The 27,335-nt window shown below is 45.6% G+C and overlaps 1 protein-coding gene across 2 annotated transcripts in view; it reads right to left on the bottom strand.

Annotated features, from left to right (window-relative positions):
- LOC138520101 (maestro heat-like repeat-containing protein family member 1) overlaps nucleotides 1-27,335 on the bottom strand; it is a 758,658-nt gene that overhangs the window by 157,788 nt on the left and 573,535 nt on the right. For both annotated transcript variants that reach the window (XM_069632611.1, XM_069632612.1), the window contains exon 16: nucleotides 13,945-14,089. In XM_069632611.1, the coding sequence (XP_069488712.1) occupies nucleotides 13,945-14,089 (145 nt within the window). The remainder of the gene's footprint in view (nucleotides 1-13,944; nucleotides 14,090-27,335) is intronic.

Raw genomic sequence — 27,335 nt, 5'->3', positions numbered from 1 at the left:
TAAAAAGGGAAGAAGGACCACAGTTAGATAGAAGTAAAACCCAGGAGTTTCAAAGCAGCAGTGTTGTGGCAGCTAATGGGGACTGGGAGTTCCTTCGCTGGGAGGAAGAAACCAGCTGTCATTCACAAGAAGCACCAAGAGAGCTGAAGGCCATGGAGAGCAGGGGAAGACAACCCCAAGAGAGAGAGCCCGTCATGAGTGGTGGCATGAGATTTGAAGGGTGGACTGTGCAGTCTGCCAGAGATGCTGAGAACGCTATACTGCTGGACCCGCAGTGCTGGGGACAAGAAGCAGAGAGAGTCAGAGCGAAAACAGAAGTTGTCCTGATCAAGAGCAGGAGTTCCTACCCTGCATGCAGGCCCGGTGATGCCATCCCATATGGAAAAAGGTAACAGGGACAGCCGGTGACCCGGAAGCGAACACAGGTATAACGATTACCAGTATCCTACTCATCCCAGTGATACGAGAAAGAACTGAGAGAGTGGAACCAATCACAGGACTTCTCCTAATCGTCCCAGTGATACCAGAGAGAACAAAGAGTGTGCAACCCTTCACGGGACTCATCCTACTCCTCTGAGTGATACGAGAAAAAACCGAGAACGTGTAGCCTATCAAGGGACTCATCCAAGTGACACGAGAAAGATTGAAGAAAGTGACACTCATCACAGAATTCATCCTACTTGTCCCAGTCATATGAGAAAGAGCAGATAGAGTGAGACTACTTATGGGACTTATCCTACTGGTTCTAGTGATAAGAGAGAGAACCAAGATAGTGAGAATAAGTACAGAACTCATCTTACTCGTCTCAGTAATACACAACGAGGCCAAAAGAATAGGAATAACTGTTGGGGCTACTAAATTTGCCCCAAAGAGAAAGTCAGTAAACCATATAAGATATTGGATATCTTAGACTTGAGGATCGAAAGGACCATAGGAATATGGAGAACAGGAACCACGTGAACAGAGAGATTCTATTTCCCAAAACCTATCGGAGAAAAGAGAAACTCTTAGAGACACTTGAAAAAGGGATATTAAGAGAAACTCAAAGGCCAAGAATGTCGAAGAGGAGATGCTGACAAAGCCACGAGAAAGGGGAACCAAAGCCTTGGAAAAGTCCCCCAGAGGAACTGAACAAGCTAATAGTAGAGATAGCCACAAACTATTATTAAAATAATTCAATTTTACGGCTGGGAAAGCCTTATATATACAGGAGGAGGGAGTCATTCTCCTGTGCTTTAGTTGTTTTGTCTTAGTGGCAGGGTCACTGCAGCTTAGTTTTGGACAGATGACAGACTGTTTGCTTTTGACTTCACAACAGACGACAAGTTATTTTTGTTATACAGAGAAATCCACAGATTCAGAATAGTGAGCCCTTTTCTACTTATTATTTCATTAAAACATGCAACAATGCTAAACACTTGTCTGCCTCCTTCGTCTGACCTACCAGAGCTAATTGCAAGCTGACTGGAGAGTGGAAAAGAGGAAGCTTGAGAAGGAGCTGGAGGGCAGGAGCTGGAGATAGGAAACTGTAGGAGAGCCCTCGGAGCCTAGGGATAAAAGAAGAAATAAGGCAGGAAGAGACACTAGCAATGTTGGCAAGGCTGGGGTAAGGAGTAAAGTGGCTGCAGGGTAGGCGTAGGAGGCTGTGGAGGACAAACCTGACAGTGGGGAATTAAGAAACCCAGCAGGCCCTGTGGAGCAAAACCCCCACGTCTGAAGAGAGAAACGTCAAGGAGTCTGGGAGAAGATTAACACATAGTGCTGGGGGAAGTAAAATGCTGAGGGCTGGAGAGAGGTTTGCAGTAGATAAACTTATAAGGCTGGGATGAGATAAAACAAAAACATAATAGAGAAGCAAGACCCATAAGGCTGGCATAGTGGAAGAAGGATGATGCCCAAAGTGTTGTTGAAAGTGGTAGTAATAGTAAAGAATTAGACAAACCCGACCATTGCAATCGATGTGCCCGAATGGGTGAAGATAGTGGGAGAGTTAGAAGAGAATTGGAAATCCTTCATTTGTGTAAGAGAGGTGTCCAAACAGATGAGGGAGTTGGGAAGCAGACAATAGGAGTAGTGTAAGAAAGCACGAGGAGCTGGAGGAATGAGATACTGAATTGATGAATTGTTGAAATTGGTGCCAGAGTGAAGAAACATTGACAAGGGGAAAAGGGGTTATAGAAATGAATGAAGGGGAAACATTGTATAGCTTCAAGGAGGTGACGGAATAACAGTAGAAGGAACAGACAAGGGTATATGGAGGAACTTCCATGGAATGTGGCAGGAGGTCACAGCCAGAGATATGGAGAAAGAGTGGGATATTGTTAAGAAGGAAGCAAGGTTGAACATCAGGAGTGAAAATGAGGAGGTGGTAGATCATAACATTCAAAGGGGTACACCTAGGTGAATTAGAGGAACACAACTAAAGGTGAGATGCCTAGAGGAGAGAGAATAGGGCAGGTGACTGTAGATTTTAGTACCCAGGAGAGAGGAAGAAAGAAGGGCCATTAGCGAAAAACCCAGCTCAGAATTTAGGGCAGCCTCCTTCCATACGTTGGTTCCAATCCTTGATGGAAGGAGACAGAGATATGGCCTGTGAAAATGGCCTTTGGCATCGAGAAGACATTTAAAGGATACTGGGTTATACATAATTGACAATAAGTTCAAGTGTGCATATCATGTGGAAGATAGCTTTGCTGTGCACTCTGTACCACCTCCTTGTTCCACAGGTGTAGCACCTGCCTACTAGATGATGCCAATACCCAAGAGCTGGTTTAGGTTCCAGCTCATCAATTCTCAGTTATCCAGTATCCCCTTCATTGCTTAGGCTCCTGTAATGGTAGTGAAACACCAGATCATGTACCACTTAAGTGCTAAAGGTGTCTATGTCCTGAATTCCTATAAAGAATCATTGTAGGTCTGCCACTTCAGCACGTATGTATAATGACTACCAACAAGGCTTCAAACATTGGTCAAGGTTTGAATCACACCAACGAGGCACTAGAGAAAAGCAGCTCAGTGCATGAGCCCATTGACATGCATGGGCACTCTTCCTTGGATCCTTCTGCTGTCTTTGATGCCATCAACTCTGGTATACTGCTTGACTGTCTAATGCAGCCTTTTCCTGGATCATGACTTTCCTAGACACCACACCCATCATGTTGACCTTGAGTGCTACTCTTTAAATCAACAGTTTTCAATAAGCATCATCTTCTCATTGAGAATTTTCAATGCTCACTCTAAGGGGTCAAAAGTAAGACACAGATGCAGTGGCATCATGGTGATTGTTGAAGACTTTTATTTATAAAATTAAAGAGAGGGTTGTGGGGAATCATACCTATCCCTAACTCTAGGAGGGGTTTCCCGGCCTGAGCAAACTAAGGAACGTCTGTGTCACAATGTCTAAAACAACAAGTTCTCTGTCCGGTGTCCACAATCCTGACCTGACCCTCACACACTTACGCAATATAAGATGAGTAGGAAAATGTCTTTTAGATGATCACCTGCAGATCCTTTCCAAAGTTTCAACATAAAGTTCCAAAGTGTAAAAGTAACTAACAAAGTTCTACCAGCTAAAGGAGATCTTCCATTCCCCTGGATATCTGTGTGTTTTCAATATTCTTCACTTTTACATTACCATACTCCACAAACTCAAAGTGGATGACTCTTGCCCTGAGTTTACTCCAGTTTATACAGTTCATCAACTCAAGATATATGCTTTCTCTTTTGATCTCCATTTCGGTTATACCATTCCACAATCTAAAGGGGAATGCATTAATGTCTACCACACTGGCACCATCCTGGTTCAGGCTCCTTCAGGCTCCTCAGGCCAACCTCCTTCTCTTTGACCGGATCACAATCTCTCATTAACTTCCTTCCTTCTGCTGCCTCTCCCCCCACCACTCTCTCTGTCCCTACACCTCTGACCGAAGTACCATGCCCTTGTACTCCACCTCAGAAAATCTTCAAAGGCAGAGATCACCTCCACCTGGCGACCCTCAACAACCGCTCTGCCAACAAAGACTCTGCTGATATCGGCCGCCTTCTTGAAGACACTGACCTTGACATTCTCACAGTCACTGCAACTTGGTTCAATACCAGCTCAGTTACTGCTTTTGAAGCCCTCCCATCTGACAGCTTTAAGATAATTTCCAAGCGTCAACCTCACTGTACTGGCGGTGGGTTTGCCTTAATCTTACTTCAGTGGTTATCTTCTTTAAGCTTACCCACTCACCTCTATTCGTCCTGTGAGAGCCTGGTATGCAAAGTGGTTATCTCTCCCTCCTCCACCCTGAACATTGCTACTATTTACCGGCCTCCAGGCGCTACCTCCCTGTTCCACTCTGAATGGGCGGATTTCTGTTCCTCTTTACTCTTAACCACTTCCAGCCTGCTGCTTCTGGGTGACTTTAACATCCAATTAGACCCCCCTATCACAGCATCCACTCTCTTCATCGATCTCTACACCTCTCTCCCCCTCTCCATTATCCCTTCTGGTCCAACCCACTCTGCCGGACACACTCTGGACATCCTCATCCACTCCGACCTCCTTCTCTCATCTCCCCTGGTCACCCCTCTCTCTCCTAGTTGGACCAATCTCTTTTTTCCTCCCACCTGGATCCATATGGCCCTCTGACTGCCACTCCAAAAGCCCTATCAACCTCTTTCACGAACATCCGCCCAGTGAAAAGAGTGTCAGCTGCTGCTTTCACTAATACCTTTATCCCCCTTGCCCTCTCAACTTAGACTCTATCACTGACACTGCTCTCAGCAACTTTCACATTTCCATCACCAACACCCTTGACATTCTTGCCCCAGTCATAAGGATCCGCTTGAAGACTGCCTCTAAGCATAACACTTGGAATGACTCCAAACTCGCAGACCTGAAACGAAAGTACAGAGCTGCAGAACAGAAGTGGCAAATCTCAGGCTCACCTTCTGAAAAACTGGTCTGCTGCCTGCTCCAAAGGCAATACAGACTCTCTATCCATGCCAAGAAAAGGGCCCATATTCAGGCACAGGTATCTGGTGCAGCCAACAACACAGCAGAACTTTTCAAGATCTGCAGAGAACTTGCCAACCCTTCTGCAATATCCTCCTCCCCTATTCCCTCTACAACACTCACGTCATCACCAAAACTCAGGACATCCTGAACAGCCTTGTCACTCACTCGCCCACCCCATCCCTCACCTCCCTGCACCCCTTGGCCATTCACCCTCCTCCTTCCTCCATCACCACCTTCGCCCTTGTCTCTACGGAATAATTCACCAGAATTGTCTTCTCCATGAAGGTCTCTTCCAAACAGGTTTCCCCTTGCTCATCCAGAATCATCAAGGACAACATTTCCTCTCTCGCCCCTGCACTTGCTGATTTCTGTAAACACTCCTTTGCTACAGGTTGCTTTCCCTCCTCCCTCAAGCATTCCCTTGTGCACCCCCTCCTCAAAAAACCATCAGCAGACCCTTCCTGTCCAGCCAATTACCGCTCCATCTCCATCACCCTCTTCCTGGGGAAACTGCTGGAGAAGTTGGCCCTGTCCCAACTCAACTCTCACACTGAACTTGTTGGCGACCATCAATCTGGATTCCGAGCATCCAGAGGCACGGAAACCGCTGTTATGAAGAGCTGCTTGCATCCCCGGATGCCAACTCCCCTGCTGTCCTCATCCGTCTTGATCTATCCCCTGCTTTTGACATGGTCACCCACTCCATCCTCATACAAAGGCTCCATGACAATCTTTGTATCTCTGAGCAGGTACGGGACTGGCTGACCTCCTCTCTAACTGACCGCTCCTCCCAAGTCATCCTGGGCACCATCTCCTCTCCTACTTCCTTCTTCACCTGTGGTGTCCACCAGGGCTCTATTCTCTTGCCTTGTCTCTTTACCATCTACCTTACTCAGCTGGCATGCCTCATCACCTTCTCTCCCAAATGCCAGTGTTGTGTTGACAACACATATCTCTTCTCCAAACCTCCTGCTGACAGCCTTGCACCTTCCATCCTCCCTGTCTGCCTTTCTGCCATCCAGGCCTGGTGCACTTCCAATGATCTCTGCCTCAATGCCAGCAAAACAGAGATCCTTCCCTCCGGGCCCCCTGCACCTGACCTCTTCCCTTCACTCTAGCCTTTCTCCATGGGCTCTCCCCCTCCTCCCTCTTCAGAAGCCGATAACCTTGGAGTCATCTTCGACTCCTCTTTCTCTTTCCTCCCTCACACCCAGGACGTTGCCAAGAAGTCTCACTTTCAGCTCTTCCTTCGGAAAGGAATTCTACCCTTTCTCACATTCCCCCAGAGGCTCAACTTTACCAGGGCCCTGGTTCTCTCTAGGTTTGACTATTGCAATAGCCTCCTGCTGAATCTACCTTCGTCCACTATGTGAACCCTCCAGCTAATCCAGAATAAGGCAGCAAGATGAATCCTTGGGCTCAAGCCCAGGGACCACATCTCTCCTGCCTTACAAAGTCTTCACTGGCTCCCGGTTGCATCACTGATTAAATTAAAATCCCTCTATATCATCCGTAAGGCTGTCTGGGGCAGGGGCCTCTCTACTTGTAACTCTTTCTCACTAAATATTTCTCCTCTAGACCCCTGCGCTCCTCTGGCACCAACATCTTGTGTGTAAAGTGTTTCGCTAAACAGAGGGCAGGTAGTCAACCACTTTCCTCAGCTGGCTCCCTTCTTTGGGACAGCCTCCCCTTCCTCTTCATCTTGAACAGGACTTTCTTAAATTCCGGGAGATCCTCAAGACTTTACTTCTTTCCTCTTCCTTCACTCCCTCTCTCCTCTGATAATGTCACAGTCGCTTGAATGGTGTTCAGGGCACTTATGCATCCTCAGGGCCCTGACCTCCCACACCGAATCACCACAGCTTATGTCTATCCTCAGCACTTTCCTTGCCCACCCTCCATCCTCAGCTTGCACTTCCCTTTCGATTGCACTTCAACTGCACCCCATGAGCACCCCCCGCACCTATCCCATTCCCACTCCATTCTGCACTTGCACGTTCTGAACACTCACAAGGCAGAGTAGGTTTGTCATCCCATCCCCACTGGATAGATATGTATATTTGTATTGTAATGTTTCTCATCATTCTCCCTTCCCTGTTGCCCTATGGGCGCTTTGAAACAGTAATGACTTCCTGTACAAGTGCCTAACAAGCAAACAATAAATAAATACATGACCATTCAGTTGAGATTTTCAGTTTCACAATTCACAGACTCAAGCAGTATGCCTCTGCCCTGAGCTTTCTTAGCTTTTCCACAGTCCATAGATTTCACAGTTCCCCAATTCAGCTTCCAGGGTTATGCTTCTTCCCCTGAACTTTCTTAGCTTTTCCACAGTTTACAAGTTTCACAATTTCACAATTCAAAGGCTCAAGGTAAATGCTTCTTCCTCTGATCTTTCTTGACTTTCCCACAGTTTACACACTTCACAGTTTCATAATTCCCAGTTTTAAGGGGTATTTCCCTTCCCCTGAGCATTCTTGACTTTACCACAGTTCACAGATTTCACCTGCAAAGGTGGAGGGAGCCTCTCTTCCGTTAGATTCCACACATTTGGGCAACTGCTTTCCCACCTTTGCAAGTTCAGCAATCATGATTGGGTGCAGGTCCCAAACACGCTGTATGCCTGGTTTCCTCTCCTGCCAAGAGTTTCTTGCTTGGTCAATCCGATGCGGGTCCCAGATTCGCTGTATACCGAGTTTACTCTCCTGCCAGGACTTTCTTATTTTGTCACTTGGGTGTGGGTCCCAGGTTCGCTGTATGCCTGGTTTGCTCTCCTTCCAGGATTTTCTTATTTCGCCACTTGGGTGCGGGTCCCAGACTTACTGTATGCCTGGTTTATTCTCTTGCCAGGACTGTCCTAATTGATTCAGTATGTAGGTGCACGTTCCAACCTTCTCTTTTATATAGTTCCAATGTTCTTTAATTATACTTTTCATACATTGGGTCAACAACCCCTTTTCATTCGTCTTAGTCTCTGCTCTATCACCCCGGTATCCCAGCTCCCTTTTTTGGGCTTACTAGGTTCATCAAAAGTATGCTGCCTCTACCATGAATTCCCTGGCATCCCAACCTCGCTCTCTGGGCTCACTGGTTTCCGTCGGCTGATTCAGCATCCTTCACGTCTCACTGTTCTCACTGTGGCTTGCTCGCTGGCTCGGAGGCCGTTCTGTCTCCTTTTCGTTTTCTGCTTGGCCTCTTGCTTCACCTGACAGTCCCTACTGTCACTGGCACAAGCACAGCGAACATTCCACTTCCAAACTTCCCCAGATGGCACCTCTCTGCACTGCAGCCTGTACTTCTTCGTTGACCCAGACAACATCGGGAGAAGTGAGTCGCTCTTTCTCTCCAGGTGTGGTGTTTTTAAATATCCTGGAACCTCTTAACCTTGTCCAACAACTAGAGTGCAGCAGTTGCTTTCCGGTTCTAGTGATCTTCATTACTCCAGTCATCTTCCTCATCTCAGTGTTATCAAGCAAAGGGGAATGTAAATACAGTTGGTGATTGGTCATGACTGGTGGTTCTACACCCACACTGCAGTATGGGAGGGGAGTGGTTGTTACCGGAGTCTTAAAAAACAGGAAAATGTCTGCCTTAACCTAGCAAGCCTTATGTGGTTATCCGCAGATAGCCACCTCCATGGTCCGAGTCAGGTAGCTTCTGCTTTTCCATGGCCACGTGAGGGGAGATGTGCCCCGGTGAAGTAGTGCGGCCTTGCTAGATTTGTCACATCACATTGCCCCAAAAACTACTCTTTTCAACCAGCAACATAATATATCAGGTGATGACACCCCAAAATAGCTCAATCTTCCATGCGGATCTGAGGATTTCTAACAAGTTGCGGACTGATTGAAACATATTTGAGTATTCAAAGTATATGAGAGGAAAACAATATACAAGAGGAAATTACTTATCATATATTCATTACTGTATTCATGAAAATGGAATGTCTTAATGTGTCATCGGATCATGAGGCCAGTGGACTAAGCTGTCCTTGTCAGTCGGCCCAATTCTCTGGGACCACTCTGATGGCAATAATGAAGATAAGCAATGTAGTGGTATTTTTTAATCCCAACATGGAGAAAAATCATAATGATAAAAACATGCTTTTGTTTAGTGCATTATGCTGGATTACACCAGTTTCTAATCATTAAATTGTTACCTAATTTATTGGAAGTCAAATGATCAATCCTGAAAGGATGAACGGCAGAGACAACTCTGCGAGTTCCAAACTGTGACTGCAGTCATTCATCTACTTTACTGGCATATTAGACGGACCAGAAGAATGATGTGGACACGGTAAATACATTTTTACTGTGTTGTTAATTTAAAGTAAAATAAGGCATGCCTTTACCTATGACTATGGGGTTTTCCCTACATATATTACTAACTAAGGTGTTCGTGAGTCAGTGTAAATGTTGAGAACAAGACTGTCCAATGTCCAAATCCAACACAATTCTGTTTTCTTACTTCATTTCCAATTCGCTTCACACCAATACTGAAACGGGTTTCATTTGCTTTACATTGAGTCACTCTTGCCCTTCAAGTATTACCTTCTGTCTTCAGGGGCAATGGTGGTTGTAGCCAGAGGACATCCGATTCTCTTTTGGCTGCTTTGTAGCTCTGCGGCTTACTTTCCATGGGATGTATTTCTTCTGGGCCTTAGTCTCATCTTCTAAATGTCACATGTGCCGTGACTCAGATTAGGAGTGATTCCCTCCCATTGGTGGTGTCAGCATTGCTTTGCTGGCGGACAGCCGACCACCCCTGCTTCATGGTCATGCCACCAGCAAACTCTCTCTTCCACTGGACTTGGGTTTCCTTCCCTCCGACCCAACGGTCTTCCAGTGTTTCTTGCTGCACGTCAGAGCTGCTCTGGTTTATGTGGGCTCTGTGTTCTACGACAGCCCCACCTTCTTCCGTTCTCTTACATGCAGGGGGCTTCCCCGGGTTTTCTCGGTATTTGTCTCTCTTTCAGCTCAGTGCCCTCTTTCTCTTTGTTCACCACCCTCACTCTCTGGTTCTCCGGCATATTATCCCTTATCAACCGCCTTCGTCCAGTCCATTTGAAAGTGTGATTTAAAGGCATAGCCTCAATTTCTTGTTGCTGATGATATTGGTTCACTTCATCTTCATGAAACTGATAAAACTCTGGTGTATTATACAAGTCTATATAGGCCATCACGTGGGGGGCCTCAGGAGTCCTTATCCACAAAGTGGGGAGTCTCTCCCGGTGACGTCACACCTGCCTCAACCCCTAGGGATTGTGTTGCAGAGCGGGATCACCTATTTAGTCTCACAGGGCCCCCCCTTAGGGAGAAATGACAAGTTCCATCAATTCCTCACGTAGTTCCTAAGAATGGCATTAATGATGTACGCCATCTGTGGAAGAGACTTCATTTTCTGCAGCTTTACCTGGAAATAGCCTTGATCTTGCCATTGGTCATATTACAACTTGACTACTGTCATGACATATTCATAGGGCTATGGGAGCAGTCACCCTCCCAGCTCTAGGGAGCTCCACTTCATTTAGCAATTTTCAAATATGTCCTATGGTGTGTAGACCATGCTACAAGTGCACTTGGAGGTCTTCATCATCTACTCATTAAGGAAAGATTGGAATTTAAGACCCAGTGCGTAGTCCACAAAGATATACAAGGCCACAGATAAAGCCGTGCCTCCTCGGTCTAAACATAACTGCTGGCAAGAAACCAGAGTATAGCCTTGCACAACCTGCTTACAGTTTCAAAAGCTAAATACATCATGTTTTTAATGGAATTGCCATCAGTTTTACCACACTGTCATATTATGAGAATGGAGCGAAAGGAGGAAAAACCTCCAGCACATGGATAATTTACTGAAGGGGGAAATACCACCTTTGGTAAGTTCTCCAATTCCTCAATGTAATGATAGAAGGACTCCATTAGCGGGAATAAAACAACCACACCACCACTGCCAATGAATAAGAAATACCAGCAAACTCACAATGGGGCCCTAGACGCAGTTTCATGACCGTCTGAGCAAATGGTGCTAGGCTCTAAACTCCATGTATCGCCAAATCTTCTGGAAGACTTCCAGAAGCTTCAGAGCAGCCTGAAAACACACATCATTGAAATGGCTGATGACCTAGATGACCAAAAATCCCCTACTACTAATTTCCACCTGGGGTATTATCCCATCCCCCAACGAAGACGACCACACATTTAAGGCAGACTATGCCAACACATCGTCCCGTAAGAAGGTTTTCCTATCAATAGTCCAACCATGCAACAAGGACTTTCCAGACTCCACTGATGAATTCAGCCACTTAACCAGGAGATCTGTCACAAAAAATTCTATACTCTGCAAGATCAAGCCCTTCCTTCCACCGCAGGATTTCCGAATGTTGGTCCAGGTCCTAATGATCTTGTATATTGATAGCGATAAGGGCTTCATTGCAGTGTTCCTGGCTGCTCACATGGCCGTCCTCGATGTGACCAACCATGCCGTGACTTGCCTCATCACCAGTTCTAGGAAATATGACCGCATAACGCCTACCTTCAGTAAATTACTCTGGCTCCCCATTTCGGCTAGAATATGGTTCAAAACTCCATGCCTCATCCACATGGCAACCACTTCTGGTGTACAAGCCTACCTGAATGTGTGTAGATTAGTCCTATGAAGCAAAATCTTACACCAAAATGTATCTTAGTGCTATAGTAAATAGAGGGTTCAGGTGAGGTCCAGCAACACATGTGACACAGTGTTAGACAAAGGAGGTTGAGCTACACAGAGAACTGTACAAGTACATATTTAGGCGTTGTCTAAACACCAGCATTTTAGTAATGTGTCCAATCGTGGAAGTTGTTTTATTGCAAACTATAGTAGCCCTTAAACTCAACGATTTTACTTTGTGATACTTAGAAATCATCGAGAGATAAGCAACCTCAGATTGCAAATATCTTGATGGTCAATAAAACTGGAATCTATCTGCTCGAGCTATTGTTTGATGGCCATGCACTATTATGTCAACCGAGCACATGCGTTTGAATGCAATCCTTTGCTTTATAGGCAGTCAGCATGAGTGCAGTCCACAGAAAAGTGGGTCAAACTTTCTCAGGGGAGGAAGGAGTATGGCAGCTGCGTTTTGGACTTTGATGTTTGCACTCAGGCCTGAAACGAAACTATCTCCAGTGTCTAATCAATATTTAAAGCCTTAATAATTGTCGCTTTATGATTCAACGAAAAATAGGGTTGAAGTTTGGTTTGCTTTCTGAGATAAAAGAAGCAATACGTTGATGCTATAGATCGCTTACTGTGCTTTCACCGCGGGTACATTAAAAGTGCACATTTTCGTGTAGTGTTTTCACCGCAACCATTTTGCCGATTTAAAAAAAAAAATACATTATATGATAGGTTATTTATAACACACTTAATACCGAGAGGCTTCTGCGCGCGGACAGGGGGATCAACCCTGTTTTGCTGTGTGTTGTCTTGCTTCCAAGGCGAGCACGTTGCCCCTAAGCTATCCTGCTGATAATGTGTTGTGTGTTAGGGATAGTGGATTGGAGCGTGATGGGTGGCAACCTAAGGTAGCTCGGTGGGTTAGATGGGGGTTTGGGGGAACCCCCTACTTAAAATAAAAATCGGCAAAAACAGCCACAGTGAAAACACCACAGTGAAAATGCTCACTTGTAAAATACGAGTGGTGAAAACCTGTAGGTACGTCCTGGGACAGAGAAAGGTCTGAAGCAAATATACAGAGATGTGTCAAATGTGGAGATGGCACCTGACAGCCAAACTAAAAGCACTGAGTAGCACAGGGTCCTCTCGCAGTGAGACCATCATCAGATTGGAAACTAGACTGGCAAGGGGAAATCTAGGAACCAGTCCTTCTCAAATTAAACTCTGGTGCTCTAGAACTATATCTCACTAGCAATCCAGGCTGCTCCAGTACTCCTTCAGTTTAGGAAAGAACTTAAGACCTGGCTCGTCCAATAACCGCTTGAGGTAACCTAAATAGTGTCTAGCTTTAGCATTCTCCATCTGTATTTTGTACTGTGATAGTTATTACTCATTGTTACCTCATGACTTCTTACATACTTGCTACTAGTATTGTGGTCTATGATGGCCTGTACAGTACTCCTTTGCTTGTGCGCTAGGCTTGCACTATACACATAATAATAATAACAATAATAATAATAATAATAATAATAATAATAATAATAATAATAATAATAATAATACAAATAATAATATCCCTCTCCCCACCCACCTGAACTCCCTCTTAAAATACAATATTACAAAGATCTTTCAAAACCTAGAAATCAAATAAAAATAAATCAGCCAGCTGTATACATGGTATAAAGTGCAACCTACTTAGAGGCAGAGGTCCGCAACAATTGGCTCTCCAGATGTTTTGGGCTACCACTCACATCAGCCTGAGCCAGTGTAGAAAATGCTGAGCAATCATGTGAGATATGGGGGCTTCAGGTTGCAGACTCCTGCACAATGCATTTAACGTCACTCACTGGTATTGTGGGTACCTCAATGGACAAATATACACATGGTAATTAAGTGGAGATTTCGGCCCAATTATGAGTTTGGGGGTATCTGGGCATTAAATACCACAAAACAGTATTACCGTTACCACCACTTGGTCCAGCAGTATCACCGCCGGATTACAAGTGGCGGTAAGCAGTGTTAGTCCCCATTCAATTGGACTCAATGGGGGGGTTTCGGCGGAATTAAAATGGTGGTAATTCCGCCATGATAATTCTACCCGAATTAACCGAAGTTGGGCTGAAAGTTTGCAAGTGTTCACCCAACTCATAATTGGGCAGTGCAATAATAAGCCGGAATACAGTAATACTGACACATTTAACGCGCAGCACTCAAATCGTAATGAGGACCTTGGTCACTTATCAATATGAATATGTAAAGGAGCGATGCTGTTGGATGCTTACCACTCTTATTAACTTCCACAAGAAAATGAGCCAGTCCACCCGCCTGTTTTCGGACAGTTAAGCGTGCCAGGGCGTTACAGACAGGAATCATGGCGGTGTTGTATTCCGGTGAGCAGACATATGAGAGAAGCTGAGCCCAAAGGATCTGAAAGGATAAAAAACATGGCCATGTTGTCAACAGTCTCTTCCAATCTTGTATTAATACGTTTGTTGGCAGGGTTTTAGATAACACTTTTTCCCCTTTGCGGCCACTTTTATGATAGTTGCTGGTTGGCTGCGGGAATGGAAACGGAAGAGGATTTGTGGACCCAATATAAGTGGAGAGTGAGTAGGCCATTGAGATGTCTGAGGAGGGAGATTTGATGCTGGATTACAGGAAGCCACTGGTTTGGTGTTTTTTTTACTGGGTCAGATGCTTAAGAACGGTGCCCAATACGCAGACGGCCATTTTATGCACCTGCTGCGGCACCGAGGCTAGCCATTCACCATCGGGTTCAGGCATCTACATCAACCTGATTCCACAAATATCTTCAAGTGGCTCCATTTTGTTAGATGGATTTATCTCATTGCATTGTTGATTGTGAGAAACAGCAAATTAACTCCACTACTAATGCCAAATATGCATGTGTTACTTTTTAGATTTATGAAGAATTTGCTTGAAGGCTTCAACTATTACTCCATTATGATAACTATGGGCCAATGATGCAATATTCCAAGATATCTTAACTGCACTTCTGTATCTACCAGAAAAGAAATGGATTTGGGGTGCAATCAAGGCAGAATAAAGAGTTGATCCTGGAAATAAAAGAGAAAACTTGAAGGTTTGCGCATATACATGCAAGTGCCCCAATAAATGCAGCCCCAAATGGAGAGTGTGGTGCATTTTATACCCTGGACATCCTTTCTATTACAGAGACATGGTGCAGTGAGACGCATCAGTAGGATTTAATGACACATTGGGGTCATTATTAGTATACCAGTTTGGAAATAAGGTGCTGGTAACAACATGTACCGGTACCTTTTCAGGACCGGCATACCCTGAGTTTGCCAGTAGGGGCAGTGAACTACTGGCAGGCCTGATGTGCAGGTAGTTAAGGCCCCTACCGGAATTGAATTCACATAATCACTGGCACCTTCAACAGCGGTGCTGGTGATTCAGTCGTTCCCATCCCATGGAGTCCTATGCGACTCCCTGGAATGGGAACTTACTGTTACTGCGCCACCTGTAATATCCTTGTAATACTGGGATATCAAGCGGCACAAACGGTAAGCTGAGATTGCCAGTAAGCCGCCGGTACTACCAGCAGTATACCGGCAATCTCGTCCTGACCCCCATTGTGGAGGAAGGACCGAAAGTCCGGAAGGGCTAGAAATGGGCTTCAGAATCCTGGAGAACATTTCAATTGACTGCACCTTCATCGTGGAAAGGGTTGCTGTTGTAATTAACTATTTTACCTTGGTGCCTAATAGTGTGTAATTATTTTGGTTCTTATCTCTGGGACCTCCACACATCCAGACGTGGACCCCTTGCTCACTATTCTTAGAGAGGAACAGATCCACCCTACTGATGAGGTCCAACCAGACCGAAACACGTGTCTGTGGTTTTTGTTGGTACTCTTGTTCAGAGGAGAATTGCCTAGCATTTCGGTGCTGGACTGCTCCAGGGCAGGACAAAGGCCCTCATTACGACCCTGGCGGAGAACCATGGTGCAATTTGCACCATGGTCCATGGCGCTAAGCTGCCAACTCCGCCATGGTGGTTGGCGGACTTACCGCCCCATTCCGACCTTGGCGGGGCGGTAAGTCCCCAATCCCCATTTACCCTTCCCCATTCCCATTTTTGCCCCATAGGGTATAATGGGAGTGGGGAAGGCGTTAATTACGCCACCGTAAATTACGGTGGCGTAATTAACAACAAGTCCCGTAGCGCCATGGATTTTTCCGCCTGCAAAAAGCAGGCGTAAAAATCACCATGGCGCTACGGGAACTCGTAGTCAGGCGGAAAGGTACGCCATGCTTTACGCCGGCGTAAACCCCTTTCCGCCAGGGTCGTAATGAGGGCCAAAGACTGATATGTTTGGGATATTTCTTCTCTGTGAAAGATAGTGAGCGAAAGACTCTGGGTAAGTCTCTCGTAACCAGGACTAATGTCTGGTAGAGGGACTCCCAGGACCCCCCTTGTTAATTTACATATTTAAGTAACTTTGGGTCTCACCCTAAGTTACTAGGGGAATCCAGATGTGGACCCCTTGCTCACTATTCTTAGAGAGGCACAGATCCACCCTACTGATGAGGTCCAACCAGACCGAAAAATGTGTCTGGGGTTTCTGTTGGTACTCTTGTTCAGAGGAGAATTGCCTAGCATTTCGGTGCTGGACTGCTCCAGGGAAGGACAAAGACTGATATGTTTGGGATATTTGTTCTCTGTGAAAGATAGTGAGCTATAGACTCTGGGTAAGTCTTTCGTAACCAGGACTAATGTCTGGCAGAGGGACTCCCAGTACCCCCCCTTGTAAATTTACCTCCCCACATACAACATTCCCCAAATATCTCCCTGCTAGAGTTCTTCGGGCCTCTAGCTCCAACTCTTTACATGTCAGACGTTTCTCCAAGCAGAGAGTGGTAGGAAGATCCCTTCCCTGGGCTGGCTCCTCCCTCTGGAATGACCTCCCTGCCCCCCTCAGACTTGAGCCGGATAGTCTTAAGTTCTGGAAACTGCTCAAGACCTTCCTTTTCTCCTCTTCATTCCTCCTCCCTTGCTAATTATCCACCTGCAACTGGACTGGTGGGTGGTCCCTTCAGGGTCATACAGGGGCCAGACCTTCACTAACCAGTCCACTCAGTATCCCTTACCAGAACCTGCCCTATGGCGCCCTTCCACCTTGTCCATTGCACTTGTTTTCCCTCCCTATCCCCTTGTCCCAATGGCACTTGCCATTGTGGTCACTTGCTTTTGTGACCCCCCCCTTAGAGCTTGCCCATCCAGTCTGGCCCCCCTAATCCCACACTTCTCCCCCTACTATATATATATACATAATTCTCTAAGAATGCCTGTGCATTGGGCTATGGACATGCACAAACACATTCCTTCCCTGAGATCCAGATCCTCATGTTCTAAAACTCTGGTAAGCTCAGAAAAGAAACACTGTTTCCAGCCCCAATAGGATGGCAGACGTCACACCATATTTTCTCTAGATCCAAATATGGAAGCTTTCCAAATTAGCATATATGGTGTATGGGTACTGTGCAGAAAAAACCTGAGTTTCAAAATGTTAATAAAACTCCTTAATGGTGTAGGTGCCTTTCCCCGTCTTACTACGTGTAAGAGAAAATAAAGTAACCAACACAACCTCTGTCGGGGAAGGAGGCACTGAGAACCGGCTGCAAGAGTTCAAAGGATGGTTTATTTCTCCAGCTAGGAAATAACCTAAAAAACCCTTCAACACATTTACATCATTACTCGTATATATATCAATTAAAATAACTCTCACAAAAAATACTAAATGGACCCGATTGGCCAGGCGGTGTGGTGCTGTAGGTGTGGGTGGCATCTCTTCCTCCTGATTTGCTGAGTGGCTGACGAGATGATGGACGTCAAATATCTTGTGCTCCACGCAGGACAGGGTCCGGTCATTGTGGTCACTACCTAAGCTAATATGTTGCATTCGAAAAACACTAAATAACAAATTATCTAAACATTTTATGCTACTTTTCATATTTCTACACAAATTACACACAGGGCCTCATTACACGGATGGCGGAGAACCATGGCGCTATTAGCGCCATGGTTCATGCCGGTAAAATACCGGCACCGCCTTGGCGGAAAGGGGAATTACCGCCCCATTCCAAGGTTGGCGGGGCAGTAATTCCCCCTTCCACCATTGCCCTTCCCCATTCCCATTTTTGGCCCATAGGGCTCAATGGGAATGGGGAAGGCGCTAATTACGGCACCGCAAATTGCGGTACCGTAATTAGCTCCCTGGGTCCCTTTGCGGGTTGGTTTTTAACAACTGCAAAAAGCAGGCGTTAAATCCCCCAACCCGCAAAGGGACCTCGTAGTAAGGCGGTAAGGATTTACCGGTACCGGTATTTTACCGGTACCGGTAAATCCTTACCGCCATCCGTGTAATGAGGCCCATAGTATTTATTATCAGTATAATTGGGTCATTGGTGGCTTTAATTGGAGGCCTTGACCTTTATTGTGCATGTAAAAAAGAGTCAAGCAGTGTTTCACATATCTCCTAAGCTTTAGACCTATTAGTATAAGTAAAAACATATATTGTGGCAAGATGCTTAAGGTTAGTAGTGGGTGTGTTGGGTGGGTTTTGCAGCACAGGCGAGGGTCTGGCACTTGAAAGAAATACCTTACAGGGAGCGCAGGGTCAGGATGGCAATACATTGCTCTAAATGGGGATGGGTGGCTTGCACGTTTACGGGGACGAACGAGCAGAAAGTGCTTAGCTCATCCTGGTTCACATGCTGCTTCTCATGCTAGCAATGATCTCAGAGGAAGAAAACTGTATCATATTGGTTGTTGCAACTTTCTCCGGCTTCAGCGTGAGAATGGGAGCGCAGAGCTTTCCTTCGCAGGGGGAGTACGAGGGTGGGGGCCAGCCAGCTGCCTGCGCGCCTTGTGTGTGTTGATGGTTCAGCCGATTGCCCTGCTGCCGATATGTCATTCGATTGGCCTGCTGTCGAACCGTCAGCCGAAGGCCTTATTGTAAACTGAACGTGGCTCTCTGGTATCACCATTAGTGCTGATTGAAGTGTGGCTAGGGCACAAGTGCCCCTCCAGGATGCTGGGAGATGCTGGTAAGCTCGTTTGCCACAGATCCAGTATATGTCCATTAATGCAGCAGTGCCTTTTTTTCATATCTGGTATTATTAAAGTCTTATTGCACTGCTGTGCGTTTCCCATATTCACCTTCCCTTCTCCATGGAAGCAAAGTTTGTGCGGTATTTCCCTTTGAATCTTTATGGGTTCTCCAGGGGTGTGACCCATGTCAGATTGGTGATATGCTATGACCAGATGGGGATGCACATTTCTTTTGCCCACTCGTATGTTTCGTCTGGCAGCCCTAGAAGCCCCTCAGCTTTGCATTTAATCGTTTCATCATGCCACTTGTCGTCTGCATACCTCGTCCCTTTTATGATGAAAAATGGCTCTTGGAGGCAGATTACTCCTTGTCGTCTGCTGGTACATGTTTGTTTGTTTTCCAATTTTTCCATGGTGACTGTGTATGCCTGAAATGTCTTTTTTATTCTACACAGCATCAGATGAATCAAACATTGGGCCTCAGACAAGGGTATTTTCTGTGGAATGAACATTTTTGGGGTTCCAGTTGCATGAGGAATAAGTGAGCACACATAGCAACTTTCATTACTTGCTTGCTTTGCTGCAGTGCTCATGTATGAATACCATTTATTTGATTGGTCAGGGTGTTGGGGGTCCTCAATTTCATCTAACCCCAGTTTGTGATAAATATCATATCTGTTTTTCCCGCCCCCCTTTTTCTCCTCCTTCTTTTGTTTTTTAATTGGGTACCAACTCGTTGATATTGCAGCGGGAATAGTCTGGACCATGCATCATCAATGTTGCTCATGGTGACATGTATGTATTCAGTAGTGGTTTCTGGTGCTGTGTGTGTGTGTGCATGCTTGTATTTCTGGAGTTAGTTCTATTTCCTTGGCCATGGTATTACTCAACAATGGAATAGCAGTTTTGTTCACATGCAATTGGTTATAGGGTGGCGTTGCATTTATACTATTCGAGTCAACGTTATAAGTGTCCTTCCAAATGGTTGTTACTCCAGTCCATATTAGTTTAGACAGGTTTTGTCATGTTAGCCCCGCTCCCTCCTTTGTTCATTTAATTTGCCACAAATAAAACAACGTTATACCAAATAATATAAAACATCATTATTGCAAATAGTATGGCAGCATATTTTATAATGCATTTTACATTGCTTAATCTACTGGCCCTAGTGGCATCCCTATTTCTATCTAACATTTCAGTCTGCTCAGCCGTTTCATCGCATTGGCTCATGTTGAACCTATGTGGGCGAGACAAATTCGTTAAGTCATCATGAAAAGAAACATATTTGCAATTGTTCATTCTTTTTCATCTTTTTGCTCAGTTAGGCATTTAACAATTTCTTCCCATTCATCATAAAAACAATGAAGAAAAATAGAAAAAATAACACGATTCATATGAGATTAAAAAAGAAAAAAGAAAAAAGAGAGAGGGAGAGAGAGAGAGTTAAAGAGAGAGAGAGAGGGAAAGAGAGAGAGAGAGAGAAAGACAGAACATGTAAAAAAAAAAAATTCTTTTTCACTATACTTTCCCTGTCTTAGTTGCAGTTTTCATCATGTCAGACTGTGTTAGCGATGCCATCCACACAGTCTGTTTATTTTTTGGGGGAGTGCGACACGGCGCGCCCTTCTCACGTCCGAGAGGTGCACCCAGTATTTCAGTCCCTTCACTTTAACTGCAGTTGGGGTGCTGTACACCACTGTGTATGGACCTTGAAATCTTGGTGAATTCCACCTTCTTATAAAACTTCTAACATAGATGTGTTCCCCTGGCATTAATGGCCCCTCCGGGCTATCTGCTGCTGGCATGGAGGTATCTGTTGCTACATTTTCAGTAAATGGCGGAGCAATTTGTTTTGCTATGCTGTGTACTGCGCGCGTTAGCTGTGCTAGGTATTCCTTAAACTCTTCCCCCAGCACTGTGACAGCCCTGTGTGCATCAGATGCCCTCCTAACAGGAGAGAGCGGCGTGTGCATTCTTCTCCCCGTCATGATTTCGTGCAGGCTCAAATGGTGATCTTTGCATGGTTGATTTCTGAGTTGGAACAGTGCTAGGGGCAGACAATATATACCATTTTTTTTTCAACGTGCTGCATAATTTTGATACATTTCTTTTGAGCAGCCCTTTGATCCTCTCCACAACTCCATTGGCCATTGGATGATAAATCGAACATAGTTTATGTTTCACCCCCAGAGGGAGGTTACTTCTTTGAAAAGATCATTCACAAAGTGCGTGCCGTTGTCTGAACGGATCACGTCACAGATTCCCCACCGCGAGAATACTTCTCGCACAAGGAACTTGGCAGCACATTTTGCATCAGGATGGGGGCAGGGGCCCGCTTCCACCCACCATGAAAAAGGGCATACCACCACAATCAAGTATCTCGCTCCATTACATCTTTCTCCCATATCGGCAGAGTCGATATGTAGTTCTCTGAATGGACCTGTAGGGCGTGGCAAAGTGCCACGCAGAGTTCGTAATGTCATTCCTGAATTGTAAGTTTGGCATGTAGTACATTCAATCACACATTTAGACAAGTATTCATGCAGATTGGGAACAAACCAATCCTCCTGAATGTCTGAGGCGATGTGTTGTTTTGCAACGTGAGCTGGGAAGTGCAGTTGTTGGAACGCTACTTCTAATAATTCTACAGGCATCACTACCTTGCCTGTCGTTTCCTGTCTCCAAATGAGATCTGTGGCTGATTGTTTACACCCTAGTTTGCCCCACAACTCCTGCTCTTCCGGTGGGGCCCTTCTCTGGAGTTCTATCAATTGTGCTATGGGCGTGTTACTGTATGCTTCTGCTGGTTGTTCTGCTGTGGCTGTTTTTATAACGTACTCTGATGTTGGTGTCTTATTGAAGTAAGAGGCTTCCTTCGCTGCTGTGTCGGCTGCCGCGTTCCCCAATGAGACAGCGTCTGTGTTATTAGTATGGGCTTGGCATTTAACAACTGCCACTACCAATGGCTCTGCTGAAGCTTCTATTAGTTCATTTGGCAACGTGGCATGTTGTATGGGGTACTTGTCTGCTCTTCTGAACCCTCTCCTTCGCCAACGTGATAGCCCTGAGTGAACTGTGGTGGTGGCGTAAGCTGAGTCTGAATATATTGTTACGGCACAATCTTTGGCTGTGTGTAACACGCTGATTAGTGCAGTCAGTTCGGCTGGTTATGCAGAGTAATGTGAGGGGAGGCGCTTTTGAACAATCACTTCGTACGTGTCTTCTTCCATGTGCACTGCTGCCATCCCCACATGTTTCTCTCTTGTCTCTGAGTTTATGGATGCTGACCCGTCTATGAAATAGATTTCACCTTCTGTAAGGGCATTTTCTCTTGCTTTGGGAATGTCATCACCCTCTCCCTCATATGTGCTACAATCGTGTTCCTGTAAATCTTCAGTTGTGCATGGCTCTGTAATGAATGTGGCTGGGTTCACCGTCTTGCATCTGACTATGTGTACATTTGGACTGGATATTATTATTTCATAAGCAGATGCTCTCTGTGTTGTGAGAGTAGATTTTGATCTTTCCAAGATAGTAAATAATGAGTGTTCCGCATATAGTGTCACTGAACATCCCATTACGATTGTGGCACTTTTCTCAATGCCGAAGGCCGCTGCAACGAGGGCCTGTTCGCAAGTGAAATGTCCCTGCATTACTGGGTCTAATATTCCACTGTAGTATGCTAATGGTTTGTGGCCTAGCGATGTCTTTTGTGTCAATACTGCTGTCATCAATGTTCCATTGCTGTGTGAAAACAGGAAAAATTCCCTTTCATAATCTGGATTTGCAAGGACTGGGGCGTCTGCAATAAGGTCTTTTAATTGGGAGAATAGGGCAATTGTCTCATGTGTCCATTTTATTGGGGCCCTGTTCTTCTGTGCTTCCTTCAGTGCTTGTAGCATTGGCCGTGTGTATGCTGCATAATCGAGGATCCATCCTCGGCAATAGTTACATATGCCAAGAAATTTCTGCATGTCCTTCACTGTTTTTGGTATGATAATGTGTCGAATGGCAGCTGCTCTGTCTGGTAGTATTCTTTTTCCATCTTTAGATATTTGCTGCCCGAGATATACAACTTCTGCAAGGCAGTATTGTAACTTTCCTTTGTCCACCTTGTATCCCTTGCAGCCAATACGTTAAGCAATGTTATCGAGTCTTCTCTACACTCTTCTTCTGTTTTGCTGCAGACGAGTAAATCATCTACGTACTGTATAATGGTGCTCCCTACATCTATGTTGCCGATGTCTTCTCGTAGTACTCTGTTAAAAATGCTTGGGCTCCTAATGTAAAGGCTGTAAGGTACTGCGACTCCGGTGCGAGTGGCACAGAAAAAAAAGGCATTTTTCAACTCAATGACAGTGAAGCAAGTTGCCTCTTTTGGTATACTGCACAATATTGGTGCCGGGTTAGGCACTAATGTGAACTCTTTTTGGAAGATGTCATTGAGTGGGCAGAGATCTTGGACCATTCTCCACGCCCCTCCTTTCGCTTTTTTAATGGGAAAAATTGCTGTGTTGCATGGGGAAGTTGATGGCACTAAGATACCTTGGCTTAGGAGTGCATTCACTGTTTCTCTAATTCCTTCCTCTGCTTCTTTGGATATTGGATATTGTTTCACTCTGGGTGGGAGGGCGCCTGGTTTTAGTTTTATCTTTATGGGAGTCACCTCATGCAACAATCCCACATCATGTGGTCCTGTAGTCCAAATTTCAGGTGCTACCCTGGCCATGTCTTCCTCAAATATTGTCAGTGGGGCCTTTATGTTAGCCATGAGTGGGTTGTGTATTTCTCTGTATTGGATCATAATGTCACATGATATGCTTATTTCCATTATTATTTCTCCATCTTCCTCGTAATCGGTAAACAATTCTTCATCAGTTATATCTTTTAGCATTATGTTCGGCTCTATGCATAGCACACTTCTCCACTCGCTTCCCTGCGTGTCCAGGCCTATGACCACAATGCGTTTGTTGGAAACTTGAACTGCCTCAATGTCTATAGATATAATTGTGCCTGGCACTACATCTGTTGGTGTGATTGGGCGGAATATGAAGTCTGATGGTATTCTCCACTCTTTTTGTGTTATTTCAGGCACTACTCGGGCTAATACCTGTATTCCATAGACGAACATATCTATGTCAATGCGGATCCCTCTTACTGCAACTTCCTTTGTAATCGTGCTTATTATCAGGAGTGCTCGTACGGGGCATACCCCTGGCGTTGAGCACACTATCCCTCTTTTAGTAAAAGCTATGGTCATGTTTAACTTACTGAGCAAGTCTCGTCCCATCAAATTGATTGGCGCGTCTTCGTAATACAATAAGGGTGCGCGCACTGTTTTTCCCCCTACTGTTACATCAATGTCTTTTGAATAAGGAACTTTTAAAATAGCCCCAGAGAACACCTGCGTCTCCAAATTTCTTCCCGAGAGCTGAAACCGCCCTTCTGTGAGACATGATTTTTCTGCTCCAGAGTCTACCATAAAGATAAACTGCTTCTTTCCTATCTCTGCCGCCACTAGTGGTTCCTCATTTGCACTTTGTGTGGTGGATAGGACTGGACACGCAAATACTCCCTGTCGGCTGTCCTAGTCTTGGTATCTTTGCTGACCTGGCACTGAAAAAACATTGTCACCTACGACCGTCACGCCACGGAATGGTGCAGGGGCACCATTGGCAGCCGCTGCAAAAGGGTTATTGTTTATGTTCCCTACTAGGTTTTGTCTTGCCATGGGCTGTAGTGCGTTTTAATGTTGTGGCTGCTGCTGTTGCTGCTGTTGTGGGGCTGGCTGTCTTTGTTGCATTTGGGGGTCATAGCGGTACTGATCTTGTTGTCCCCACCTCCCCATTGGAGCTCCACAAGGGCTACCTGAGTGTGGGCAGCCCCACCCCTGTTCATTGTTCATGGGCTGCTGCTGCTGTCCTTGAAAATACCCTGATGGTCGCATGCTACAATCTCGTTTATAATGTCCCCACCTTCCACAATTCCAACATGACCCCTGTTGTCCTCCTCTTGGTCCTTGCCCACCATACCCTCTGTTTCCAATTCCTTCGTATCCTCCCCTCTGCCCACGGTACCCACCTCTTCCTTGGGCTGGCCTGTTCTGCCACTGTGATCCTTGGCATGGCTGTTCCTCTCCGTTCCACTGTTCTTGGTCCTCTCCAACCCACTGCGCTGCTATCCCAACGGGCCTTCCTCCCGTGTTTTCCTCTCCTTCGTTTCCTCTGTCTGCGGTTACACTGGCAGTAATGGCGGCAACCTTCACTAATTTTGTCTGCACTAGTTTTGCTTCGTCGGCCAGCCTCTTTTTTGTGACCTCCTTTTCCTTCTCTTTCATCCTCCTCCAATGGTGTACAATTATGCTCTGAATTTCAGGCCACCCTTTGGCTTCGATCCCAGCTATTTTGTCCAAGGCCTTCTGCACCTCTTTCGGCTACCCCTTTTTAATGATAAAATAAAATAAGGCTGTTGATTGATTCCATGGCGTACCAGTTTCGCTTCTCCATAAGTCTTGCACTCGCAAAATGAATTGCGCAGGATCCTCGTTCTCCTCCATTGTGCACTGCATCACTGCATGTAAATCTGGAACGTCTGGAAATGCACGCCGCAATGCATCCCACACTTGTGCTCAAACATTGTTGAATGGTGATCCATCGTGGCGATCACAGCTCATTGTTACTCCCGGGAACCCTGCCCTTTCCCAGATTGTGTCTGCTTGGTCCCCGATTGCTGACACTAATAAGCTTTTCACATCACCTATAACTAACGGCACGCCTGCCGTGTTTTTCTCAAATACATGTATCCACTTACCTGCTCCTCCCGTCAGCGGGGGGAGGAGTTTTAACAGGTTGTTTTTGTCCATTTGGGCCCACGGGATATAGTTTGGCCTACCCGCTCCTTTATGTATTAGTGGCATTTGTAGTTTCTGTTTCTTTCCTGTTTTGCTCATTCTCCCTTTTTTCGTTTTACTTACCAGTATGTTCCCTGTCCTCTCTGTTCGTTGTCTTAATCTACCCTGCCATAATGGTGGTGATAGTGTATCTGGGTAACGGCAGTTTGGCAGTGGGGAGCCCTCTGCGGCAGCTGCCTCTTCGTATTCATGTAAATCATCCCGTACTTCTTCTATTTCTGACTCTGGCTCGTTATCCTCCCAGTTTTCCTTGGGTTCACTTCCTTGTCTTTCACCCTGATCTCCACTTTGTTGACTCTCTGGTGTATCTGGGCATATAATTCTCACTGGCTTGTTATTCAATTGGAACAGGAACTGTCCTGACTGCCACTCTTGTTCTTGTCTTTGCTGTGATGACGTCCCTTGTGATGCTATAGATTGTCCTGATACTGAGACTGCTGGGGTTGCATTGCTTACTGCCCCTATCGGGGGTGTGAGATCTGCCAGTGACAGCGGGTGTACCTCCCCTCCCCCTGGCAGCATTTGCCCTTTATCGCATAGAGCTCTTAACCGTGTTATTTCCATTTGTGCGTGTGCTAGCTGGCGATTTAAATCGCCTGTTAAACGTGCTATGTCCACAGGAGGTGCACTCGTGGGGCCGTACAGGCCTCCTTTATCATATGGTGGAGGTTCAGGGGCTGTTGCCCCACACTGAGCAGTGGGGACTGGTGGTATATACAGGGGCTAACTAAACCCTACTGCTGGCCTGGTCATTAAGGGATAGATTTTTGTTACTTCGTTCTCAGTTGTAGCTGTTGAGCACTCCCCTTTTGGTGTCCCGATTACTTCTTCAGGTATTTTCTGCTTTTCTATCATTCGGCTTGTACCTACCTCTGCCGTGGGGGTAACTTCCTCGAACATTCGCCATAAATCTAACACTTCTCTCCGGTTCTGTAGCTGTTTCCCTTTGTATCGTGCTAGTAAATGTGTTGATACTAGGTCCAACACTCTTTTGTCGAATGACCCTCCTTCTGGCCAAATTGGTATAACCTCATCTCCTTTTATCTCAGTGATCCATTGATCGTGATACTTCTGTATCCTGTCGCTATATAGTGGAAGGTGCTGGCAAATATGTGCCAGTGGCGTTACTCCCCCCCATGGGAATGTCTCTTTTCCTTTCTTGTGTGTTCTGGTACCCTTGAGTCCCTTCCCACCTCTCACTTAGTATATCAGTTACAATATATGAAAATACGTTCTTTATCAATGCTCGCAATTATGGTATGTCACATTAGCTGTTCTTTCTGAGAGGTGTTACCTGGTCACCTCTCACAATTTATTTCTTTGCCTATTATTCATTAATCAATAAATAACTTGTACTGAAATACTTTGGCGTGTTCAACAGGACATATACACAAAGCAGACCAACAAACATATAATCATGCAACATACACATGCACTACCTGCGCGCGTTTGTTCTTTCCATATTCCCGTTACTGTCCCCGGTTTTTCTTCTTCCCTATTCTACCTACTATTTCGCATTCACTCCCCACCTCTTTCACCTTTATTATGTCTCAAGATTTCTTACCTCCACAGAAAAAGAATATTCTAAAACTACTCCGAGTCTACTCAATATACGAGACCACTACCATTTTCTCTTTATCTCTATTCGGCACTTGGTCGGGACAA

Source organism: Ambystoma mexicanum, chromosome 13 (genome assembly GCF_040938575.1).
Source record: "Ambystoma mexicanum isolate Mex_15411 chromosome 13, UKY_AmexF1_1, whole genome shotgun sequence".
NCBI classification, from domain to species: domain Eukaryota; kingdom Metazoa; phylum Chordata; class Amphibia; order Caudata; family Ambystomatidae; genus Ambystoma; species Ambystoma mexicanum.
The sequence above is the reverse complement of the archived record's forward strand: the minus strand, read 5'-3'. Positions and strand labels throughout refer to the sequence as shown.